This window comes from Cricetulus griseus, assembly GCF_003668045.3.
Source record: "Cricetulus griseus strain 17A/GY chromosome 1 unlocalized genomic scaffold, alternate assembly CriGri-PICRH-1.0 chr1_1, whole genome shotgun sequence".
NCBI classification, from domain to species: domain Eukaryota; kingdom Metazoa; phylum Chordata; class Mammalia; order Rodentia; family Cricetidae; genus Cricetulus; species Cricetulus griseus.
The window spans coordinates 220717550-220739884 of NW_023276807.1; the positions used below are offsets into that span (position 1 = coordinate 220717550).

Here is a 22335-nt window from a genome sequence, read left to right on the forward strand (position 1 = left end):
TGTCTTTCCTCAGGAGTGGAAGGACCACAGGGACACTTGGCAAGTGCCTCCCTCCAGGGCTCCTCTAGATAAAAAAGAGTCAGATGCCCCATGCAGCTTTGTGAGGTGGAGGATGGCTGTGGCTCTGGGGCCTTCCTTGCCCAGCAGCCAACCCTGTCCACATACCTTGCCATCTTTAGGATCTGCTTTGTCTGAAAATGGGTGTGGCCATTTCTACTCTCCAAGCTTTCTGGGAAGGGCAAAAGAGCAACTTCTAAAACCCAGGACTGTTTGGCAGATAGTAGATGATGATAACTGCCATTTCCTTTCCTCCTGCCTGGATCTGACAAGTGACTGATTACCCTGGCAGCAGATTCAGAGGAGAGAACCAGTAAGGGGCAGATGGCCCAAGTCCCCCTTGCTTTGTGCTTCAGACAATCTCTTGGCTTCCTGTCTCAGCTAAGTAAGAGTATGAACTATGTTCCCCACACCTCTCAGGGAAAGGTGGATAAAATGAAGTGTATGGTTGATGTGTGGTCCTATACTGAAAGGTTGGCTTACAAGAATGAGGACCCGAGTTCAATCCCCAACAACCACATAAAAAAAATAGGACATGTTGGCATCTATTTGTAATCCCAGTGCTGAGGAAGTAGACAGGAGGATTCCTGGGGCTCACTGGCCAGCCAACCTAAGGAAATTGGCAACCTTGACAAATGGGCAAGATCTAGGTCCCAGTAAGAGACCCTGGCTCAAAAAACAAGTCAGATGGTGCTTGAGGAACAACACCTGAAACTGACCTCTGACCTATACAAACACACACACACACACACACACACACACACACACACACACACACTCACACACCTGATAAACATATGCCTCCCCCCACTCCGTCCCTCCCACACACAGACAAAAGCATGGATTAACACCAATGCCCAATGTTCATGTCACTAAACACCCAGTGGCATGGAGAGCCTCCCTGCCTGCCACACGCATGGACTTTACCGTTGTTAGTGCACTCTTGCTGTGCTGGGGAACAGCTGTCTGGTCAGGTCACATCTGAAGCACCCCGACTGAGCCTGAAGATAATAGTTTATGCATGAACAAGACAACTGTGGCCGGGGAGCTCACTCAGAACTGAGTGTGATTGGAAGGCCAGGTGGTCCAATGAAAGTTATGAGAAACCGGCTTATTCAAGACACTGATCCTACTGCAACCTGAGGCAGCTTTTGCTCACACACTGACTATATATTGTCATAAAATATGTTGTTAATTCACCAAATAGGACCCAGCAATCAATACCAAGTCAGGTTCTGAAATCAAATAGCTGTGTGATTTCTACTGAGTACCCCGGCTTCAGGCTGGGTTTATGCTAGGAAGCTCACTATCTTCCAAACTTATTCTGCATCTAAGTGTGTCTGTTACAAAGTTTGATCTCCACATTCAGTCCTTCATCAAAGAGCAAAGGTAATCATACTGGGGACCCTGGAGCCACACTTCCAGAGTGCAAAGTCATTCTCCCCTTCCTCCTGACCTTGTGATCTTCTGTGTGACTTAACCACTGCTTGCCTCAGTTTCCTCATTTGGAACATGAGGTTGCTAATGATACTTGAGGCTTATGGGACAGCATTTTTAGAGTCTTTGTATTAGCATGGAAGACATGCAGAAAAGTGTTTGGCACACAGTGAGACCTCAGGAGATGACAGTTGTTATTGTTACTCTATGGTTTACTTTCCCACTTGTGAAAGTATAAAAGTTGAAGAATCATTAAAACACATTAAGAGTAGGTATGCCAGGAAGGGAGATAAATGAGCTGTTTACATAAACACGAATTAGAGAGTCACACTCAAGTAAGAATTGTTCCCTGTTGAGGACAGCAACCATCTGGAAAGAATTTAAGGGGGGGTGGTTCATGAGCAGAGAACACTCGGTGACTGTTGGAAGGAGATAATTCATTCTGCTGTGCGTAAATGGTCCCAAAGGAAGGACATTGCTCTAGGCTTGGCCAACATGAGTCAGGGCCCCGAAAATATTTGACCTCACAAACAGTGATCTGATTGGTCTACGTACCTACACTAGCTAGACCATTCTAATAAACAGACACATCACCTTGAAAAGTCTGTAACAGAATTACCCTAATAACAAGGTGCCACGCTCTACCTGGAATGAGCAATAAGAAAACTGTGATGTGTAGTGTGAAGTAGAGGTGTATTGAAACTGACTCTCTTAAGCATCTATGCTGTAAGTATGAATTAGCTTATTTGGAGAAAGTCATTGTCTTTGATTTTATTGTTTGGTTGGTTTTGGCTTTTGAGACTGATGGGAGGGTAATCTCACTCTGTAGCTCCAGCTGGCCTATAATTTAGTATGTAGCCTAGCCTTGGTTCAAACTCGTGGCACTTCTTCTGCCTCAGCCTCCCTTGTGTTTGTTGTGAGCCACCACATCTGATTATGGGATTTTTTTTTAAGTCATAAAAATGTCTATATATCTTTTGGCCTACTAATCCAACTTCTGAGTCTTTATTGTTATGAAAATCTTAAGTAAAAGAGAGAGAGAAATAGAGAGAGGAAGAAAGGAAGGAAGAAAGAGGAAAAGAGGTTGGTTTTTATTTGCTGAGATAAAAATGTATCCCCTCCCGAAACTCTTTGAGTCAACAAAATTATAAGAAACTAAGAGAAAGATGGTAAAAAAAATTGTGTGAAATAATTATAGTTGCAATATTAAATGGAAAACTGCAGAAATGGCATTATAAAGCCTGGGTATGCAAATGGATAGGGCTGGGAGAACAAAGCAAACAGTGCTTTGATGGAGGGTGTGGGCTTGGGGAGGAGCCTTGCAGGAGGGTGTGGCTTTGGGAGGAGCCTTGCAAGAGGGTGTGGTTTTGGGAGGAGCCTTACAGGAGGGTGTGGGCTTGGGAGGAGCTTTGCAGAAGGGTGTGGGCTTGGAGAGGAGTTCCTTTCTAATTTGGATTTGGATTCAGATTGGTTGTGCAAAGAACAAGGACTCCTGGGGACTCCCTGGGACTGGGGAAGGTAATTGTCAGCTATCCCTATATGGACACAGGCTTAGCTCCATTCCCTGGACAAAGAGGAAGGCCTAGAACCTCCAGGCACCAAAGAAAAGTTCTGATGGGCAGGGTTTGAGGCCTTCAGGGCTGAGAAGCAGAGAAAGGAAAAAAGAGTTGCTTGGCTCACTACCTGGACTTTGGGTAAATGTAGCCTTAAACCATTCCTGTGACTTCAGCTAAGGGATTAGCACTCTTTCTCCCAGTCACAATGTCAGAAGCAGAATCCTCAGACCTCATGGTGGCCTTTCTACCTATGGTAAACTGAGGTTTGCCAGAGCTCCGGGGTGTCCTGAACAGAGAGTCATGAGAAAATGTTGGGATCTCTGTGTTCCACCCGCCCTATCTCAGTGCCTCACCCCATGTGGTGGGACATGCAGACACATTGTCCTGCTGTGGATCCCTTCAGCTCACAGTCCTGTGGGACTCCTGGCTGTGGCTGCTCATGGGTTCATTCCCCTGCAAGCTGCTTATATATTGACAACTGTGTAGTTCACCTTTCAGAGGGTGGCAGTGGTGTGGACCATGGGAAAAAGAGTCGGGAGGCATGTCACTAATGGTCATTCTGCCTCCTGGCCTCAGTCTCTTCATCAGTAGAATGGGGGAAGCGTCTAGTTCACCAGAGAGTGTGGGGATCCATTCAGTGGCTGAGCTCTGCAGAGCCCAGAGGGGGCTGACAATACCTGGCTTGGGCCACTTCACCAGAATTCTCATGACTGAAATGAAGGGGATAATCCTTCTGCCAGGCTCTACCTGTCCATACTTTTGTTCAACCTAGTTTGTCAATCATTTCTTGTCAAGGTATGAGTGACAAACTGGAGCAAATACAGAAGGCAGCCAGAATGTCTGGAGGCTAACCCTGAGAATGAGGGAAGTGTAGATTTTAAGTAGAAAAGATTCTATGTATTCAAAGGATGATGCATTTCTATGAAATTCTGAACAACCACCTTGTTGGGAAATGTACGGGTTCCATATTCTACTAAAGGGAAAGGCCCATGGATAGAAACTTCAGTGTGGCAACTCAAATAAGAACAGAATGCAAAATATTCCAACAGTCAGAACTAACTGATGATGGAGAGGCAGAGTGAGCGCTCGCAGACTCGCTTTTGTGGTCAAAGCAATGGGGGAAAGTTGAAGCAGGCCTCTAGGTGTCACTCAGCTCCACATCTCAGAACCTTATCTAAAGTGACTTGAGTTCTCCAAAAGGGTCACCACAAATGTGTGTGATTCCAGGGACATCACGGAAGGAGCACAGCAGCAGGTTATCATGGCAAGCAAGAACCCTCGCCACCCATTCCGCCCCCCACCAACAGCCAGAACTCTGTTCATGATACTTATGACCTCTGAATCAGAGAAAGGAATCATTGCTCTTTATTCACAGTGCTGGCAATCTGAACAGACAGTGGCTTGATACCCTATGTCTCTTTATTTCATCTCTTTTCCAACCAGCAGATTTCATAGGGAGAAAACAGAGAAGAGCCAGTCAATCCTCCTGGAGCTTGGGTGTCAGCCTCTTTGCTTGCCCCTCTGCTCAAGTGTCAGTCACTTTTCTATGCTCCTCTTCGTGTTCCATGTGCTCTTCCCTCATTCTGTGGCTGTGTGGGCTCAAGAACTTCTAGAAATGCTAGTCGAGTTAATTCTGCTAGTTTCGACTTTATATTCCTCCAAGGATGTCTGGGTTGAGGTAGGCAGGTGTCTCCGAACAAACAAACTCCCAATAGTATGTGGAGGTTGAGCTAGGCTGCTTCGTTTTACAGCATGGAGTTCAGGTGTGTCTCTATGATACAGACCATAAGCATTGCCCCGCAAACCCACCTGTCTCCTATCACTTCCAATGCAGAGTCCTCACAGAGTTGTGTGCCTGTTTTCTTGTTTGACCAAGCTTTGTCCTAAGGCCCTGGCCCTCTGATTTTCAAGATTTCCAAAGCAGAATTAGCTCATTCTTGTCCCAGTCCCACCACAGCCATTGGTTTCCTTTTCACACTCTACAAAGCAGAGCAGTGGTCCCTAGATACCTCAGCATCCAGTTTGCAGGCACTCCCAGGAGACACCACGATGCTAGAATCTAGTGATGACGATTTCTCCTCTTAGGATATTTCATAACCAGGGAAAGGACCGTTATCCACATGGAAATGTTGGGAGGGACAGGGTGACTGGTTTTGCTGGGGAAAATCATAGGAAAGCTAGAAGGGTGGAAGGGGGCTGAGAAGGAGAAGGAACAGATCTGAACCACCACCACTGCCCCACTGCCCAGAGGTGCTGCAGCCAAACAAGACAGGACCCTGAACAGAGGAAGCCATAAAACCAGCACTGTCACTGTCTCTGGCCCTGCCTGTTTCCTAGTGGGATTGTTTTAGGCAGCTCCAGAGAAGACATAGAGGGAAACCCAGTTCTGGGCTTCCCCACTGGGATAGGATTTGCTTGCTATCCTGAGCCACATTAACAGGCCTAGCCATAAAAGGAGGTATAATGGGACTGGCTTAGTCTATTTGGGCCACTATAATGAAACACCTTAAACTGTATAATTTGTGAACAACAGAATTTTTTTTGCTCATAGTTCTGGAGGCTGGAAGTCTAGGACCAAGTCCCCACATGACTCAATGACTCATGGCAACTCTTACATGTTCTGCTATGGGGATAGGGTGAACAGTTTCCTTGAATTTCAAGCAAGTCATAATCGTATTTGTGATACCATGTTCTGCCCACATTACCTAGTCACCTCCGAAAAGCCTCATCTCTTAATATTATCACTGGGAATTAGGTTATTAAATTCCCATAGATGAATTTTAGGTGATTGCTGGTACCTACTTCCTGAGGTGGAAAGGATCATAACACACATACACTCTTTGTGTGTGTGTGTGTGTGTGTGTGTGTGTGTGTGTGTGTGTGTGTGGCCAAGTTTAATTAGAGTTATTTACAGGAACATGGCTGAGCAGTATTTAGAGGATCATGGGCAGCTAGCCAGACGCCACATCACTGAAGAAAACATCTCCCTTCTCTCTAGCAACCATTAACTGCCAATAACTCTTCAAGGAGGAACCCCTCTCTCCCGTAGGACAGAATATTGGCAGCCCCATCTTGTGTGGGTTCTGTAAATCCATAAGTACAAAGGCCCTGCCATACTTGGAAGACATCCTTGTACACAAGCACTTCCTCCTACACTTACATTCTTTCCGTCCCCTCTTCCGGGATGTTCCTTGAGCTTCAGAGAGAATAACCAATATCTTAAGTTGAATTCCTCAAAACTGTCCATATCCATCATCTATACAATGGAAACAAACCAGCCATTTCCTTTGGAACAACTGACAGATGGTGTGTATATTTGTGCAGCAGCCTACAAACCAGGCTCCAACTCAGAATTACCATGACTCTTTTAAAGTTCCTGCCCAGTGTCAGTAATATCTGCAAGTGATTATAGTGACAGGTTTGGGGACCACCCTTAGCACAGTGGCAGGGATCTACTAAGGTTCTCAGTATCAGTCATGCCTCCCTTTCATTTACCTTTTCTTGAGCACCTACTGTATGCCATAGGTCTGCCTGTTGTTATCTGGACCTCCCTGCCCAACCCTTCTCACTTCTCACCTCCTCCACAGTGTCCAGGCCTCGAAGCTCCCCAGAGGACTTAAAGGTGCTGACTCGGAATGTGAACCAGCTGAATGAGAGCTTCCGGGACATGCAGCTGCGGCTGCTGCAGGCTCCGCTGCAGGCGGACCTGACAGAACAAGTGTGGAAGGTTCAGGATGCGCTGCAGAACCAGACAGACTCGCTGTTGGCCCTGGCAGGCTTAGTGCAGCGGTTGGAGGGTACACTGTGGGGGCTGCATGCACAGGCGGCACAGACTGAGCAGGCAGTGGCCTTGCTGCGTGACCGCACTGGACAGCAGAGTGACTCCGCACAGCTGGAACTCTATCAGCTGCAGGTAGAGAGCAACCGCAGCCAGTTGCTGCTGCAGCGGCACAAGGGCCTGCTGGACGGGCTGGCGCGCAGGGTGGGCGTCCTGAGTGAGGAGCTGGCTGACGTGGGTGGCGCACTGCGTGGCCTCAACCAAAGCCTGTCCTATGATGTGGCCCTGCACAGCACACGGCTGCAGGACCTGCAGGTTCTGGTGAGCAATACCAGCGCTGACACACGCCGCATGAGGCTGGTGCACATGGACATGGAGATGCAGCTTAAGCAGGAGCTGGCCATGCTCAACGTGGTGACCGAGGACCTGCGTCTCAAGGATTGGGAACACACCATTGCCTTGAGGAACATCACCCTTGCCAAAGGTACTTGAGTGACCTAACCCAGTCTATAGTGCCTCCTATAGTGCCCTCAGTACACCCACATGCAGCAGGTGCCCTTCTTGCTCAGGGCTCCCCCACCCCCACCCCTTACAAAGCTCATGCCAAGGACCCATCCCAGAGTGACAGTTTAAACTCATACCTTCACCTTTAAGTCTTACACTGTATGACTCTAGAATGTTCTGCCCAAACCAGTGGAGCTCCAAGGACTGCAGAATTGCTCACTTGAACCTGGCCTACTAGGTGGTTAGAAAAATATGTTTGCCCAGGTAGAGTACATTTGATTCATTTTCTAAACACAATTGGTTGTGTGCACTCAGGAGAGAGAGGTGGGAAGATCAACAGATGGAGGCCAGACTGGTCTATTTAAGAAGACCCTGTATATGAATGAATGAAGTTATTAATAAATGGGTAACTACAGCTGTGGTGAAACACGATGGCCAAAAGCAAATTGGGGAAGTTTATTTGGTCCACATTTCCACATCATAGTCCATTACTGAAGGAAGTCAGAGCAGAAACTTAAACAGAGCAGGAACCTGGAGGTAGTAGTTGGTGCAGAGACCGTGGAGGAGTACTGCTGATTAGCTTGCTCTCTGCGGCTTGCTCAGCCTACTTTCCTATAGAATCCCAAACCAGCATCACTGGGACTGCACCACCCACGAGCCCTACAGGCTTGCCTACAGTCTGATCTTGGGGAGACATTTTTCTCAGTTTTTTCCTTATCTTCTATGATTCTAGCTTGTGTCAAACTGACATAAAACTAGCCAGCACACCCAACAGCTGTTAGCCTAGAGACATAATTCTGCTCTTTTCTGACAAACCAGCCTCCCTCTTCTCACAGCTGTGCAATTCATGAAATCCTGATTGGTCTGGACGCTAGCATTACTGACATTGTCCTTTGAAGTCCACCTGCTGCATGTGGGTGTACTGAGGGCATGCCACACAGCATCCCTCAAGAGCAGCACCCTCTCTGGAGATACGTCACTGTCACCTTGTGTGTTGGCATGGGCACTGAGGCCCAGGAAGCTTAAACAGCCTGCCTTGGTTGCAGGGTGAGGCGGGAGTAGAGCCAGGTGTGGATTCTGGCCTTGGTGAGCCCATGCTCCTGTGACCCCTGGTATGCTCTCTGGAGCATTCCTTTTGGTCCTGTCTGCCTTCCACTCCCATACAGAGGTAGATAGAACCACCTGCATCTCTCCATTTCATTTTCAGCCCTGTATCCTTTCCTCATCATGCTGCAGTCCCATCTCTGATCTTCCCCAGTGAGCACAGGAGGCTATAATCACCTGGGGACCTTCAACGGTGCATATCTAGAATGTTCTTCTATACTGCTATTGGAGTGGCCTTCTTGTCATAATTCTAATTCCTCTCTAATTTATTCCTCTCTAAACACACATGTACACATTCATACACACACATGTGCAAACATGCCTATGCATTTATAAGCACATAAATACACTTGAATGTATAACTCACATGCACAGATACATTTGCAAACACAAATACATAATTCTCATGTGTTTATACATACATACACAGACAACCGCATACATAACTCACGTGCATGTACATATACATGCACAAGCACATATATAGACACCTCCATGCATAACTCAGGAGCATATACATGTTCACATGCACAAACGCTTGCATACAACTCACATGTATATGTACACATAGGAACAGAGAAATGTATGTGAATGCATAAGTCATGGGTACACAGATATGCACATACAGACACCTACATCGTATGTATGCACACATGCAGACAGGCACATATACAGCACCCTCCCCTTTGCTCTCTTCTAGCTCAGAATCCACAAATACTCAAGGGCATGTATTTTTCAAAGATGAGAGAATTTACATTGTCATTGAGCTTGCCCCAAATTGTTTTCATTCTCTCACTTTGCTGTGCAGTGTTCTATGGGTTTTTGACTTTAGTTCATCTTTCATGGACATTCAACAGAGCACTGGGGGTTTTTGTTTGGTTGGTTGGTTTTTGGTTTTTGGTTTTTTTCTACTCTGGATTTTTCAGCATCTTACAAAATCTGTCTGTGGGATTTAAAGGCATAGAGAACTTAGGTTATCAGAGAGAGTTATCCCTGGGGGAGGAAGGAAAATCAGAGAGAGGAGACATGCCAGAAGATATTATTGGTGCAGCAAGCCTTGAGCCAGGCCACCCAGCCATATGCAGATGGCTGAAATGCAAGCCTTCTAAAATTCTTTGGAATGGGAATAGGCCTCTAAAATCATCTGGTCTAATCCTCCTGTATCATAGTGGAGAACCACAAGGCCCCGAGAGGGGAAATGACTTATCCAAATCAAATGCCAAGCCAGATGTAGAAAGCACACCTCTTGATTAATGAAAACAAGTTTTCAAAGCAGCTTATCTGGACCTGCTTTATTTTCGACAGAAAACGCCATCTAGTGGGTAGAAGAGGGAGTCCTCCTCAGTGTGGGGAGTTAAGGAGTGGGGGACTCTGGCTTCCAGTTAATAGTGGACCGACCATTGCTGTGAACAGAGCCACTTAAAAAAAAAAAAGTGTAACTGCCCTACGAGGATTGGGGTATGTATACAGATCCCTTTGTCTCCTCACCTGCCTCTGAGAAGGTGGGGAAATAGATTCATCCTGTCCCCATTCCTTCGTCCTTGAGGGTCTCTCCAGCAGGGCTTCCACTGAACTTCTTGGAGGTGCTGTTCTGCTGGCTGTGGAATGGAGCTGGCAGTCTCTGCCCTGTCCTTTTCTTAGGTCAGGATATTTTGAATAAGGAAGCAGACACCCTGTGCTCTTACGTTGTAGAAAGAGTAAATGCCCAGGGCCCTGTAGCTTTGGGAAACTGAGGCAGAGTAATCAGTGGTAGGGTCCATGTGGGCTCAGATGGTAGGCAGACCTTGTCTTAACCTCCTCCATTCTGTGATCTACTTCATAAATCAAGACATGTGACTATAAACATCTGAGAAGTAAAAAGGCACATTGGCAAGGCTGGCCACAACTGAGGCTGTAACCACATATGCTACCCTGAGGTCACCTCAGAATGCCAGCTGTGGGTTGACACAGTTGTAAAGGTCTCAGGACTTGGAGCCCAGGGGCTCTAGCAGGAGAGAAGAAGAGTGAAATGGGGCAAAATGTATGGGATGGACGGGATTTAGCAACAGAGATCTGGGCTAGGTTTCCTTTGCTGCTGGGTTTGACCTGGAGGGGAGACTTCTGGATTTGGGATGGGAATGGTGTACGGGTTGGGGGTGATGGAGCTCATTTGCATCTTAATTCTGCCTTTCATTGGCTGTATAATTCTTGATAAAACAGATTTCACATCTTGATCCTGTTATCTGAAAATTGGGATTAAAACTAAGATGATGCCTAAAAACTCCAGCTTTCCATAAATGTTTTATGTAACTCATGAATTAAAAAAATGTTGACTACTTTTTCCTTGCTCTTGTGCCATTGAGTTGTTAAATAGCTGTCAACTTTGGTTAAGGTCTGAGGACAGTGCCAACTTTTGGAATGTATCAGTACATCTCGATCTTGGCAGCTAGGTTGTTTTGTATGTATCAACACCCCGTGATCTCATATACTCATTCATTTGTCAAGTATTGATTGTGCAAGACACTGGTCTGCTGTGAGCCTACATGTTTTGGTTTCCTGGGAGAACACCACAGACTGGGGCTAAAAATAACAGTTGATTGTCTAGAGATTGCAAACCCTTAACCGAGGCATCCATAGGATCCCATCACTCTGACACTCAGAGGGAGGGTCCTTCCTGTGTCTTCTGAACTTCTGGTGACCAGGGCAATCTTGGTCTGCAGATGCCTCATTCCCACCTCTGCTTCCATTGTCCTGTGCCTCTGACAATTTACAGGACTCCGGTCACAAGAATAGGGTCCACCCCGCTCCAGTATGACCTTAACTAATCACATCTGTAGAAACCCAATGTCCTAAAAAAGGTGAGGATGTTCTGGAGACAGATGAGCTGGGAGTACCAGTCAGCCAGTAGATCAAGAGGTGGGTGCTTGCAGCCTGGGTTCCCACAGCAGGGTCAGGTATTCAGGATGCCTTTGGGAAGGAGGAAAGAAAGAAGACAGGCCAAGGCTGTCTGAGGGCTGCATCAAAATACTGCAGGTCTGCTTCTCCAGCTTGTGCCCATACCAGCAAGAACCATGGGGCCAAGAAAGGTCACCAGCAAAGTGATAAGAAGCATCCCCAGCTTGTAGATACAAAGTTGACAAGGAGGACTTCTGAGTTCACCAGCTTGGGAACAGCAGGTGCCAGAATGAGTGGCAGAAAGGTGGGGCGGGTGAGATGTCTGGCCCCATGGGTGTGGCAGAAAGGATAAGTGCCAGGCAGACCTGGACTGAGATCGTGGCTCCTTCACCAGCTGACTGCCTGTGTGGTCTCAGACAAGTAACTTCAACACATGGTAAAGGCATGGAGACTGAATTCAGTCACGTATACTTGAATCTCTGCCACACTGCAGCCTCTCCTGGAAGGAAGCCCTACTCACAAGCAATTAGAAACTTATCCTCCACCCAGGTGCCCAGCTGGAAACTTGAGCTTAGCCTGGCCTCCTCCCCTGCTACCCCAGGGGAAGCCAAAAGCTGTCCTACTTTCTAAACAGCACGGCCATCCCCCCATGTCTGTGATGATCACGTTCCTAACCCAGGTCTCTTCCACGTTCTACCTTCCACCTGAATGGACCACAGCCTCTGCCTTCCTGCCTCTCACCTTCCTCCTGTTCCATCCCTCTGTCACACACAGCCCAGCCATCTCCCTCCCTTCCTTGTATGCAGACCTGTTGTGGCTCTCCCACCAGGCCCCTTCCAAGGCTTCTAGCACTCCCCTGTCAGGGTCAAGCTCAGCACCTAGGCTTCCAATACCCCACTTTCCCAGCCCACTGAGCCCCTGCTCCTGTAGGGATTGCTTCTTCTGCACAAAGCTCTCCCTTGGTCTCACTATGTCTTGGTCAGCCCTGACCACTTAAAGGGAGGCTGGGGGGCTTAGACCACGGGCATTTCTTTCCTTCCAATTCTGGAAGCTGGAAGACTGAGTTCAGTGTACTGGCATAGTTGGGTTCAGTTGAGGGCTTCCTTTCCTGGGGTATTGTATTCTGGTCTGGCAGGGGGGGGGTGGGAGGAGACAGGAATGATGGTAGAGAAAAGGCATACATGAGTGCTAGTGCCAAGCTCAAAGGTGTCAGGCAGGAGATGGGACGTTTATGATGTAGCCCAGGATGACCCTAAGCTCTCCATCCCCCTACCTCTGCCTCCTGAGAAAGTGCTAGGGCTACAGGTGTCCTCTACCATAACTGACCCTCCTCATTTTATAAAGCCACTAATCTCATTGAGGAGGGCCCCATCCTCATGACCTCACATAAACCCAGCCCCCTCCTAAAGCCCCACCTTTCCAAACCATAACCTGGAGGGGGTAAGAACTTCAACATATGGATTTGAGAGGGGCAGGAATAGTCCTGAATACCCTCCACACTTCTTTACTTAGCTAGCACCTGTTTCTTCTTGAGATTTCTTGGGACCTCCCCTGGTGCCCCCCAAAGCTGAGTAACTGGTATCTATGTGCTTCCAAAGAAGAATTTTGACTCTTCCTCTCATCATAAAGGGAGTTGTTTGCTTTCTCCACTGATGTCCTGGCTTTCTAACCCTCTAATATTGTTGTTGTCATCTTTCAGGGCCACCAGGACCCAAAGGTGACCAGGGCAATGAAGGAAAGGAGGGAAAGCCGGGTACTCCTGGATTTCCTGGACTTCGAGGTAATGGGGTATCCTGGGAGGAACCTGGGGGTGTCCCTGACCCTCTCTTCCTAGGGATAATAGACTTCCATTGTTCCTCCACCAGGTGACTAAGAGAATGTCAATCAACCGTAGAATGGGCCAAATGCTTTTCCCTATGAAGTAGCAGGATCTTAAGGGAAGAACACACAAGAGTTCCCAGGTCCCTTAATCCACTGCCCACATAGGAATCAGCTGTTGTGTGATTTTAGGAGCCTGCCCCATCCCACTTGCTGATGTCCAATTCCCGATGGCTGGTGGCAGGAGGAGGGGGATTTAGACCTTCTAGAAAGACTATGTTCTTCTTCGACTCATAGTCTTAGAAGTTTCCTATCAGGGCCTCTGTCAAACATGGGAGTCTGCCCATTCCTGAGCCTGTGTGGCAGGCAGCATTCCTCTGAGTGAAGAGGCTTCAAAATGATGCAAGGAGAAGAAGCCTCTTGGGGAAGGGTATTGTATTTATTTTAGGAATTATTCCTGCCATATCTCTAAGTACTTTGCAGACAGGGGAGAGAAGACAGGGCATGGAAGGGGAGCTCTCCAGCCTGACCTCCATTCTGTCCTCAGCTCCATGGCTGAGGATGCCCTGAGGCTCTAAGGACAGTGGAGCCACTTTTCCTGCTGGATGCACATCTTGCATTAGGCTCAGAGCTCAGTTGCCACAGGACTCAGACTCTGGGAACAGATGCATCATGTCAAGAAGGGAAAGAAAGACATTCCATCAATTTCTTGATGTCCTCACACCCTTGGGAGGCCACTGTCCTCTCCCAGTCATTTGATATTAGCCCCAGGGTAATAACTGGGAGATAGGTTTCTTGTGCTGTGGAAAAAAAGCCCAAGAAAAACCAGCTTGCTCTCCAAGCAGGAAAGAACAATTAGGCAGTTGATTAAGAGAGCCATGTTCTGCAGCGATGACTAGACTTGGGTCAGGACTCTTGGGAGCCTAGGGCTCTTGCTTCATAAAAGTGTTTGTTGATTCTGGCTCACCATGGTGCATTCAGTGCAGGCTGTGGCCATCGGGTCTGATGGCCAAGAACCTGGAGTACAGGGCCTAATGGGATGGCAGACTGTGCACCCATTGATTGGTTCTGTGGATGTCCTCTAGTTTTGGCCCTTACTTGTGGAAAGAAAGGGAGTGTTTTGTTTCGTTTTTCTTTAAATAGGTTGAGGCATTACCTCACCTTCTCTCACTTATTAATGCCATCCCTATAGCATCCTCTCCCTAAGGACCAGCAAGCAAGCCCCTTAGCCTAAAGTACCACATGATGCTGACCAATCACAAACTTTCTATAAGAAGGAACAAGACTCAGATTCTGCCTCCAAAGCCCTTTGCTGTGTGCCCAAGTGGCTTACCATCCATGAGCCTCAGTTTCCTTATTTGTAGTGTGAGTGAAATAATACCTCCATGCATGTCATGGGGATTAAATGAAATTCTTTATACCTGGCACACAGAAAGTAATCCAAAAGATGTCTGCGGAATTTAGAAGTCTAGCAGGTATCTGAATGGGACTGGCACTATCACTACCCACTCACAGCACTACTGGGCCTTTCAAGGATGAAGGCCAGGAAAGGGTAATAAAGATGCATATGAGGAAGCTCTGAGATGACCTGCAGGATGCCAGGCAAGAGGAAGCAGCGCCTATGGAGGACTGAGTTCACATCATCATTAAACCAGACAATGGCATCTAATGGACCTTTCCGTTCTGAGTCTGCAGCTCCACCCTTGTCTCTTCTCACCCCAGGTCTGCCCGGAGAGAGAGGGACCCCAGGACTGCCTGGTCCCAAGGGTGATGATGGGAAGCTAGGGGCCACAGGCCCCATGGGCATGCGCGGATTCAAAGGTAATACTGAAGCTTGCTGCACCCTGGAGCCTCACATACCTTCAGTCCTTCAGCAGCCTAGGAGCTCTGAAGTGGGTGGGCCAGTGATCACACTCCACTTCTGCCATCCAGCAGAGCTGTGTGTGTGTGTGTGTGTGTGTGTGTGTGTGTGTGTGTGTGTGTGTGTGTGTGCGTGCGTGTGTGTGCGCGCACATGTATGTATAAAAATTACAGCCCAGAGATATAAGCCAGGGAGTCTAATGAGGGGTCTCTCAGAACAAAACTAGGCTGCAAGCCCATATCGCCCCTCCTCGATAGTCACACCAGCCTCCTCTCTTTCTGCAAGATTCTTCATGGGCCCCCTAGTGCTTATAACTTTATTTCATTTCTCAGGTTTACTTTACCAGCACTATTTCTTCTTTCTGTGGCTAGTCCCCTTGTTCATTTTTAGGGGAACCTACTTCAGAGTCAGTCTCCTATGGCTCCCTCTCCATTCAGAATTGTCAAATTGGCCAGCTGTGTTAATACACACCTTTAATCCCAGCACTGGGGAAGCAGTGGCCGGTGGATCTCTGTGAGTTCAAGGCCAGTCTGATCTACAGAGCGAGTTCCAGGCCAACCAGAGCTACATAGAGAGACCATGTCTCATATATATCATGATATATATGAGATGATATATATGAGATATCATCAAACCTGATATATATATATATATATATATATATATGTGTGTGTGTGTGTGTGTGTGTGTGTGTGTACATTATATATCATATATATGTTTGTGTGTATATCAGCAGACAAAAATACCTGATGTTCCATGCACGGGCTGCCATGCTTCTCTCATTACCACAATAACCTAGAAAAAGTACTGCTCATCATTTCCACCTTGTGTCCGGAAGGTCTCCAGAACTTGGATCACTGGAAAATCATGTTCTATTCTCTGGTGATAAAATGAACTGAGGTTTTTCTTTTGTGATCCTAATTTGAAAACATGTAGTTTTTAAAGAGAGTCCCTGCTTATTGAAAAACAACTAGATAGTACAGACACATTCAAAGAGTCCAGTAACTAGGAAGTCCTTTCTTCTTTGGCCCCTTTGGCTCTTACTCCTCAGAGTAACCACTGTGAACTCTTTGGAGCACACACTGCTGGATGTTTCCCTAAATGTGTTCAACCACGTGGTTGGTTTTGTTTTGTTTTTCAAGCTTAGGACCACAGTAAATACTCTCCCCTGGCAGTTTGCTTTCTTCACCCCACAGTATGCAGATACATTGAGCTTTGGCTTGCAGATGTATGTCTGGAAACCCTTAAAATAGAACCGCCCTTGCCTTTCTATTGCCCACTGAGCAGAGCCAGGACGCTCCCCTTCTTTACTGGGTGAAAAGGAAATAGAAAAAGCTCTGATCTTTTACCCCAACCCTGGAAGAAAGGAAATTCCACAAGTCCTTGGAAACTCTGCCTCATGTTTTACAGTCTCCCCTACCAGAAAAAACAGCCTGGTATAACCGGTCTCTATAGACAGCTGGAGGTCAGTCCCCTTCCACGTTGCGATTGCGGGAATGAATTTAGGTGTGAATTTCTCCAACTTTGACTAACTTTGCTTCATGGTTCACCTGCCCCATTCTAGGCATCCCTTGGTGTTATGTGGCAGATGGGGCGCTCTTGTACTTTGACTAGAGGGGGAAGTAGACTTTCTCACTCTTTCCCATGTGACCTGAACAGATGTCATAATTTTCTTCCCCACAGTGCCCTCTGGTGGCTGCTGGTTCCTGCCTGAGGGTTTCCCTAGCTGTGGGTTAGCAAATCCAAAGATAACATCTTAGTAACAATCAGGGTTTGTTTCTATTCCTAATGCCTGTTTTCCTTCTGTTGCAGGTGAGCGAGGCCCAAAAGGAGAGAAAGGAGAGAGAGGAGAGATACATGGTAAGGGAGTTCTGCTGGGTTACTGAGTGCTGTAGGGATATAGTAGACCCCTATGAAGTCAGGAGTCAAGTGCTGGAGCCATGCTCCGGGATTTTAACATCAGAGAGCTTCTTTCTTTTCTTTTCTTTTTAGCCCCACTGGTCCAGCAATAGGCACTAACAAACCCTATGGGTGTTGGCCTGGGGTCGTATGGATGGATCTAGAGGTTTCCTCCCAGCAGTATCACTAGCTGTCCATATACAACCTTCATCTATAAAGTGGAGAGATTAAGAGTCCTGAGCTCTTAGGGCCATGGGTTGGTCCATGTATGACAGAGTCTGAATGCCTGATTCAGGGCTCATGAGGTATTGGCCATTAATATTCCATGTCATACACCAACTCAGACACGCTTCCTAAAATCCCTGGAGATGTTTGATAAAACTCAGCTTCAGACTTTGCAGAAACAGCTTATGCAATGCTCAGGGAAGGCTACAGAGGCTAAGTGGAGCCCCTTCTGTCGTCTTTGCTACTTCTGGGGCCATGAGTCTAAAGACCTGGTTCCCTGGTTACCACACCATTTTATGTGGGAATGGGTACCTCTGCTGAAACCCTTTCTGTAACTGTTGCAAGCTGGATGATCTAGCTGGACCACATCTATGAGATGTATTACCCCCCCCCCAAGTGGTACATGTAGACTCAAGGGAGATTGTCAGGGAAGAATGCGTAGATCCTTCTAGCCAAGTTCCAAACAAGAATGGAACACCCAGCATATGGCACCTTCTGCTCTGAGTCTATGCTCAGGAGGGCATGGGTGTATTAGTGTGTCTGTAGGCACCTGTGCTCTGGGCATTGCTTTCAGGGATGTGGCCTGGGTACAGGTGCTGGGGAAGTACAATCTGGAACAATATTGAGGACCTCCCCCAAATGACAGGGTGGTAAATGCTGTCTTTAGGGTACTGCCTCTTCCTGCACTTAGTATCTAGTGTTTATGACAGAATACCGCCGAGGTAGCTGAGAAGGACTGGACTATGGCATTTAGCTCTAAGAAACAAACAACTTGTGTGGAGTTGGGCAGGAAGGGAGGAACTGTGTGGAAATATGACCTTTGAGAGTGAGATCAGAAATGCTGCCCACATACCAGAGGGGTCTCTCCAGGAGCTGTCTGCCAACTGTTCTATTGGCTGTCTTGAGAACCCACACAGGAGGTCATCCAGTAGAGTGAGTACGGTCACTATCTTCCCTGACAGAACTTGGGCTCTGAGGCTGAGGTGGTGGACGATAAAGCTGGATGGTATGAACTTCCCTAGCTAGAGGCTAGGGAAGAGTGCCCATCCACTTGACCTTACAGCCTATGGACTGCCCAGCCAGGGGCTGACATCAGCTCTGGATGTATTTCCCAGGGCATGTATTTCCTGTCTTGAGGAGACTACACCCAGAGTGGAGCCCAGGGCTCATTCAGAAAGCCCAAGCCACAGCTTGTACAAAACTCTTCAAAGACTCCAAAAACAGTCTCCTTGTGTCATGGAACTGAAAGGTGAGGGGGCTTGGCAGAATAGAAGCTATACCAGAGTGTGAGGAAGGGCACAGACAGGAATTCTAGAACCATGAAACTGGAAGACCATCATTTACCTTCCCCACTGTCAGAGGCCCAGAACAGAACACTGGGGTCCTGGCTTTCAGGCCACAACCTTGGGACAGCGGAGTCTTGGAGTTAGGGCTGGGCTCCCCAAGGTTCCTAGTGAGTTTCTTCTCCCACATAGGGCTAGATGCTGACAGAAGGCCCAGGCTGGTGGGACCTTTGCCTCAGTTCTGAACTGAAATCTGAATCTGTGATGAAGTATGGTTCCTTCCCACAGCCTCAGCTTCCTAGGTTGCTTCAGGCCAAGCCAAGCCATGTGTAGACTTCAACTGTGTTTCCACAGCCCTCTTGTCCCTGAGGTATTAGTTATATCCCTGAGACCCAACCTCGGAGGAGAGGCCCACAGCTCATCTTTCAGAAGAATGTGGAAATTCTGACTGACACAGTGCCTACTACTGTGGCTTTCTTAGTCATTCCCTGGGCCTGGGCAGTCCCACTGTGGGATGTATGGGGTAGAAAGTGTGAGTTCTTAGTACCAGAGACCTCAAAATCCTGAGTTGGTGGTGCAAGTCCAGATCATCAGGCTGAGTTCTGGTAACTGGTGCCTCTGCCACAGGCTTGAAACCTTTACCAAATACCTAGGGTTCATCTGTATTGCAAATACCCAAGGTTCCAATAGGGACTGTTACTATAGTAACAGTATTCATGACAACATCAAGACGGACATCTCTCACTGGCCAGTGGGCAATGCATGATATTAGAGGAAACCTCCTAGGGACCATGTTTGCAGTCAGTGTTAAGATGTTTTTTTTTAGAACAAAAATCTTACCGGTGTTTACCCATATTAAATCTGGAGTCCTGGGATTTGGGATTTGGGGGTTTGGCTAGGTTTCAGGTCACTTCCTGTCCCATTCCCAGCTCCACCCAGACAGGCCATCCAACAGAGACCAAGAACAGAGAAAGGGAGGGACGGCAAGGTTACCCGCTTAGATGATGGCTGCACTGGGGCTGGAATCCAGATCTCTGGGTGCTTTTCTTGATGAGAAGTAAAGAATTTTATTTTCCCCTCAGGCCCTAGACATCAATCATCCCATTAAATACTTGGCTTTTGGAGATTTGGCCAGGGAAAAAACAAGATCCATACGCACATCTCAAGGAAGACAAACATTTATTTTACCTTGGTATATAGTCTGTTTGCAAGATAAATATATATGTGTATAGGTAAGGTTTTCTTTAAATCCCAGGGCATGAATTTTAAGCAGTGTATAAGCTCAGATTGCTTAAATTTTTTTTCTCAGTTTGGCTTCACATGGGAAAAAAAACTGTGCAGCCAAATGTGAGTGAATCCCAAGAAAGTACTAGTCAATAGTTATCATTGGAAGTTCAGAAAACTGGGGAAATGCTTAATATTTTATGTGTTTTGTTGGTTAAGCAAAGGGGGTTCTGGATCCCAGGGGACCCAGACCCAGGCCCAGACACACACACACACACACACACACACACACACACACACACACACACACAGAGAGAGAGAGAGAGAGAGAGAGAGAGAGAGAGAGAGAGAGAGAACAGCAGTGTTGCAAGGGGAAAAGGAGGAGACCAACAGAGCCTTTGGCCCCTATGCATATGTGAGTACATGCACACACCCCACATACAGAATGAATGAGTGATCAAAGGAGGGAGATTCCAGACAGTTTTCCAGTGACTGCTGAGATGTTGCTACCTCTATTTAAAATAAAGAAGGGGAAGGGACTCCTTGAAGTGTATAGATTCCCATCCTCCCATTGGTCTTGGAGAATTTGTTTAGAATAATGTCACACCAAAAGCTAAACTTATCTCAGGCCTGAAGAGATGGGACTGTTGCTTCCTGTGTGAGCAAATTAATAGTGCTTTGTTAACCATGTGTATAACCTAAAATCCTTGTGTAACTTGAATGTCTCGGAAACCATGTGATTTAAGGGGAAACGATGGTTCTAAAAAAAAAAATGGGCCACTTTTATAACACGCTAACCTTCACTCTTCCTGGTAGGTGGGAGAGAGATTCTAGAAGCATCCATTTCTTAGTTTGGCCTACAAGAGACACAGTTACACCCATGGTAGAAAGATGAGGGGACTGGAGGTTGAGAGGAACCTGCCTGGTTGTCACTGTCAGGGGAAGTGAGTCCAGCACATGAATAAGGCCTGTCTGGTCTTGGGTCCACACACCAAGCCTTCTGCTGCCATCTCTGACTCAGTCCAGGTCTTCTTGGGCCATGATGTCTATCCTGTGTAATTCAGGTGGAAGGTGCTAATTCCTTCCTCAGCAATTCTCAGTTACTTTTAAGGAATCTGCTCTGTTTGGTCTGCATTTTGCCAAGCTAAGACTGTCCTTAGCTGCCTCTATGACTCTGAGCAGGATTCAGACATGTTCAGGACAGGCTTTGGATCTGCTAATCAATCCCTTCTGCCTCAGGCCCTTGACATGTTTCTTGACAGTAGAGGTGGACTGACACCCTAGATGCAGAGGCATTTGCATTTATCTGTGGTGTTTACTCACTCATTCATTCAGGATGGTTAATCACCAATTCACTTTTTCTCCTGGTCCTTCTGGTGGCTGGTAATATTTTGACAAAAGCAGTGAGGAAATGGAAAAGGATCACACACACACACACACACACACACACACACTGAAAATCACATCTAGTAACTGAAAATGTGTGGGGAATACCACATTTCACCCAGGAAAACTGGCTTGAAGCAAACTGAAAGATGCCAGAGAAAAATAACACGGACATGGTGAATGAGGCATGTGGAGACCAAGACGAGATAGAGAGGAGCTGGCTCCATGGACAGACAGGGATCGGGACACAGGGACTGTGACAGAAATGACTTTGAAAAAGAGTAGAGGCCAGAGAAAACGAGGGGATCCTCAGAGAGTGGGAACTGACCTCCCTTATTTCTGTCAAAATGAGAAGGTAGGTATGTAGATGGAAGGAAAGCATGAGTGAAGGGAATACATACGGGTGAAGAGAGTACACACCAGTGAAGAGAACACACATGAGTGAAGAGAACACACATGAGTGGAGAGAACACACATGAGTGGAGAGAGTACACAGGAGTGAAGAGAATACACATGAGTGAAGAGTGCCCGTTCCTGATGTGAGTATTCACATCAGGAACTTCCATCTAGTAGGAGGAGAGAGACTTTGTAACAGTACAGGTGACCTTCAGAAGAGCTATGGTAGAAGTGGGGACAAGCTCAAAGAGGATTTCTGACCCAAACGCTAATGGGAAAATTGAGGTCCAGTAGGTACTTGCGGAGAATGACGACATTCAGACGCAGGGAGCTGTACATGGAACTGGTACTCCTGTAGATGGACTGAATGAGAGTCTAAGGTATTAGAAACAAAATCCAGTCTCAAGGGACAAGTGAGAATCCCCACCCCACCCCTGCCCCAAAGCTTTTCAGTGGTCAGGAGGTTAGCCTTGACCCTCCCTCTGCCTTTGGAAAGGCACCACAGGGTGTAAGTAGAAATGAGCACTGGGGGGTGACTGGGGGAAGCACCAACCAGAGGCTATGTCATCCCTGATGGCCTCCCTCCTTCCCAAGACCCAAGGCACGCCAGGTGGGCCCTTCCTCCTCTAGGAACTATCCCTTTTGTACATCCAGGTTGCTCCTCTGCTCCAGCTCCTGCTTGGGTTTGGGGTGCCCTGTCTTTAATCAGGTCTTTTTCAGAAACATCACTCTAAACAAAGACAAGATGCCAACTGACAAAACTCTAAACAAACAGTATGAACCATGGGGCAGCTCAGAGAAAATTCTAGTTCCTTCTGAGCTTGTTCACATGCTATGACCTCAGGCTGGCTTTTCCCCATACCACAAGTCTCCTGGCACCAGCTAGATGTCCTACTTTATCTGCTTGGAGTTAGTATGGACTCCATAGGTTCA

The 22335-nt window shown here is 47.2% G+C and overlaps 1 protein-coding gene across 1 annotated transcript in view; it reads left to right on the plus strand.

Annotated features, from left to right (window-relative positions):
• The window catches only part of Scara5 (scavenger receptor class A member 5), an 89484-nt gene that overhangs the window by 49203 nt on the left and 17946 nt on the right, over positions 1–22335 (plus strand). Inside the window, exons 3-6 of the mRNA XM_035453107.1 lie at positions 6638–7312; positions 13010–13090; positions 14851–14949; positions 16802–16849. Coding sequence (XP_035308998.1) covers positions 6638–7312; positions 13010–13090; positions 14851–14949; positions 16802–16849 — 903 coding nt within the window. The remainder of the gene's footprint in view (positions 1–6637; positions 7313–13009; positions 13091–14850; positions 14950–16801; positions 16850–22335) is intronic.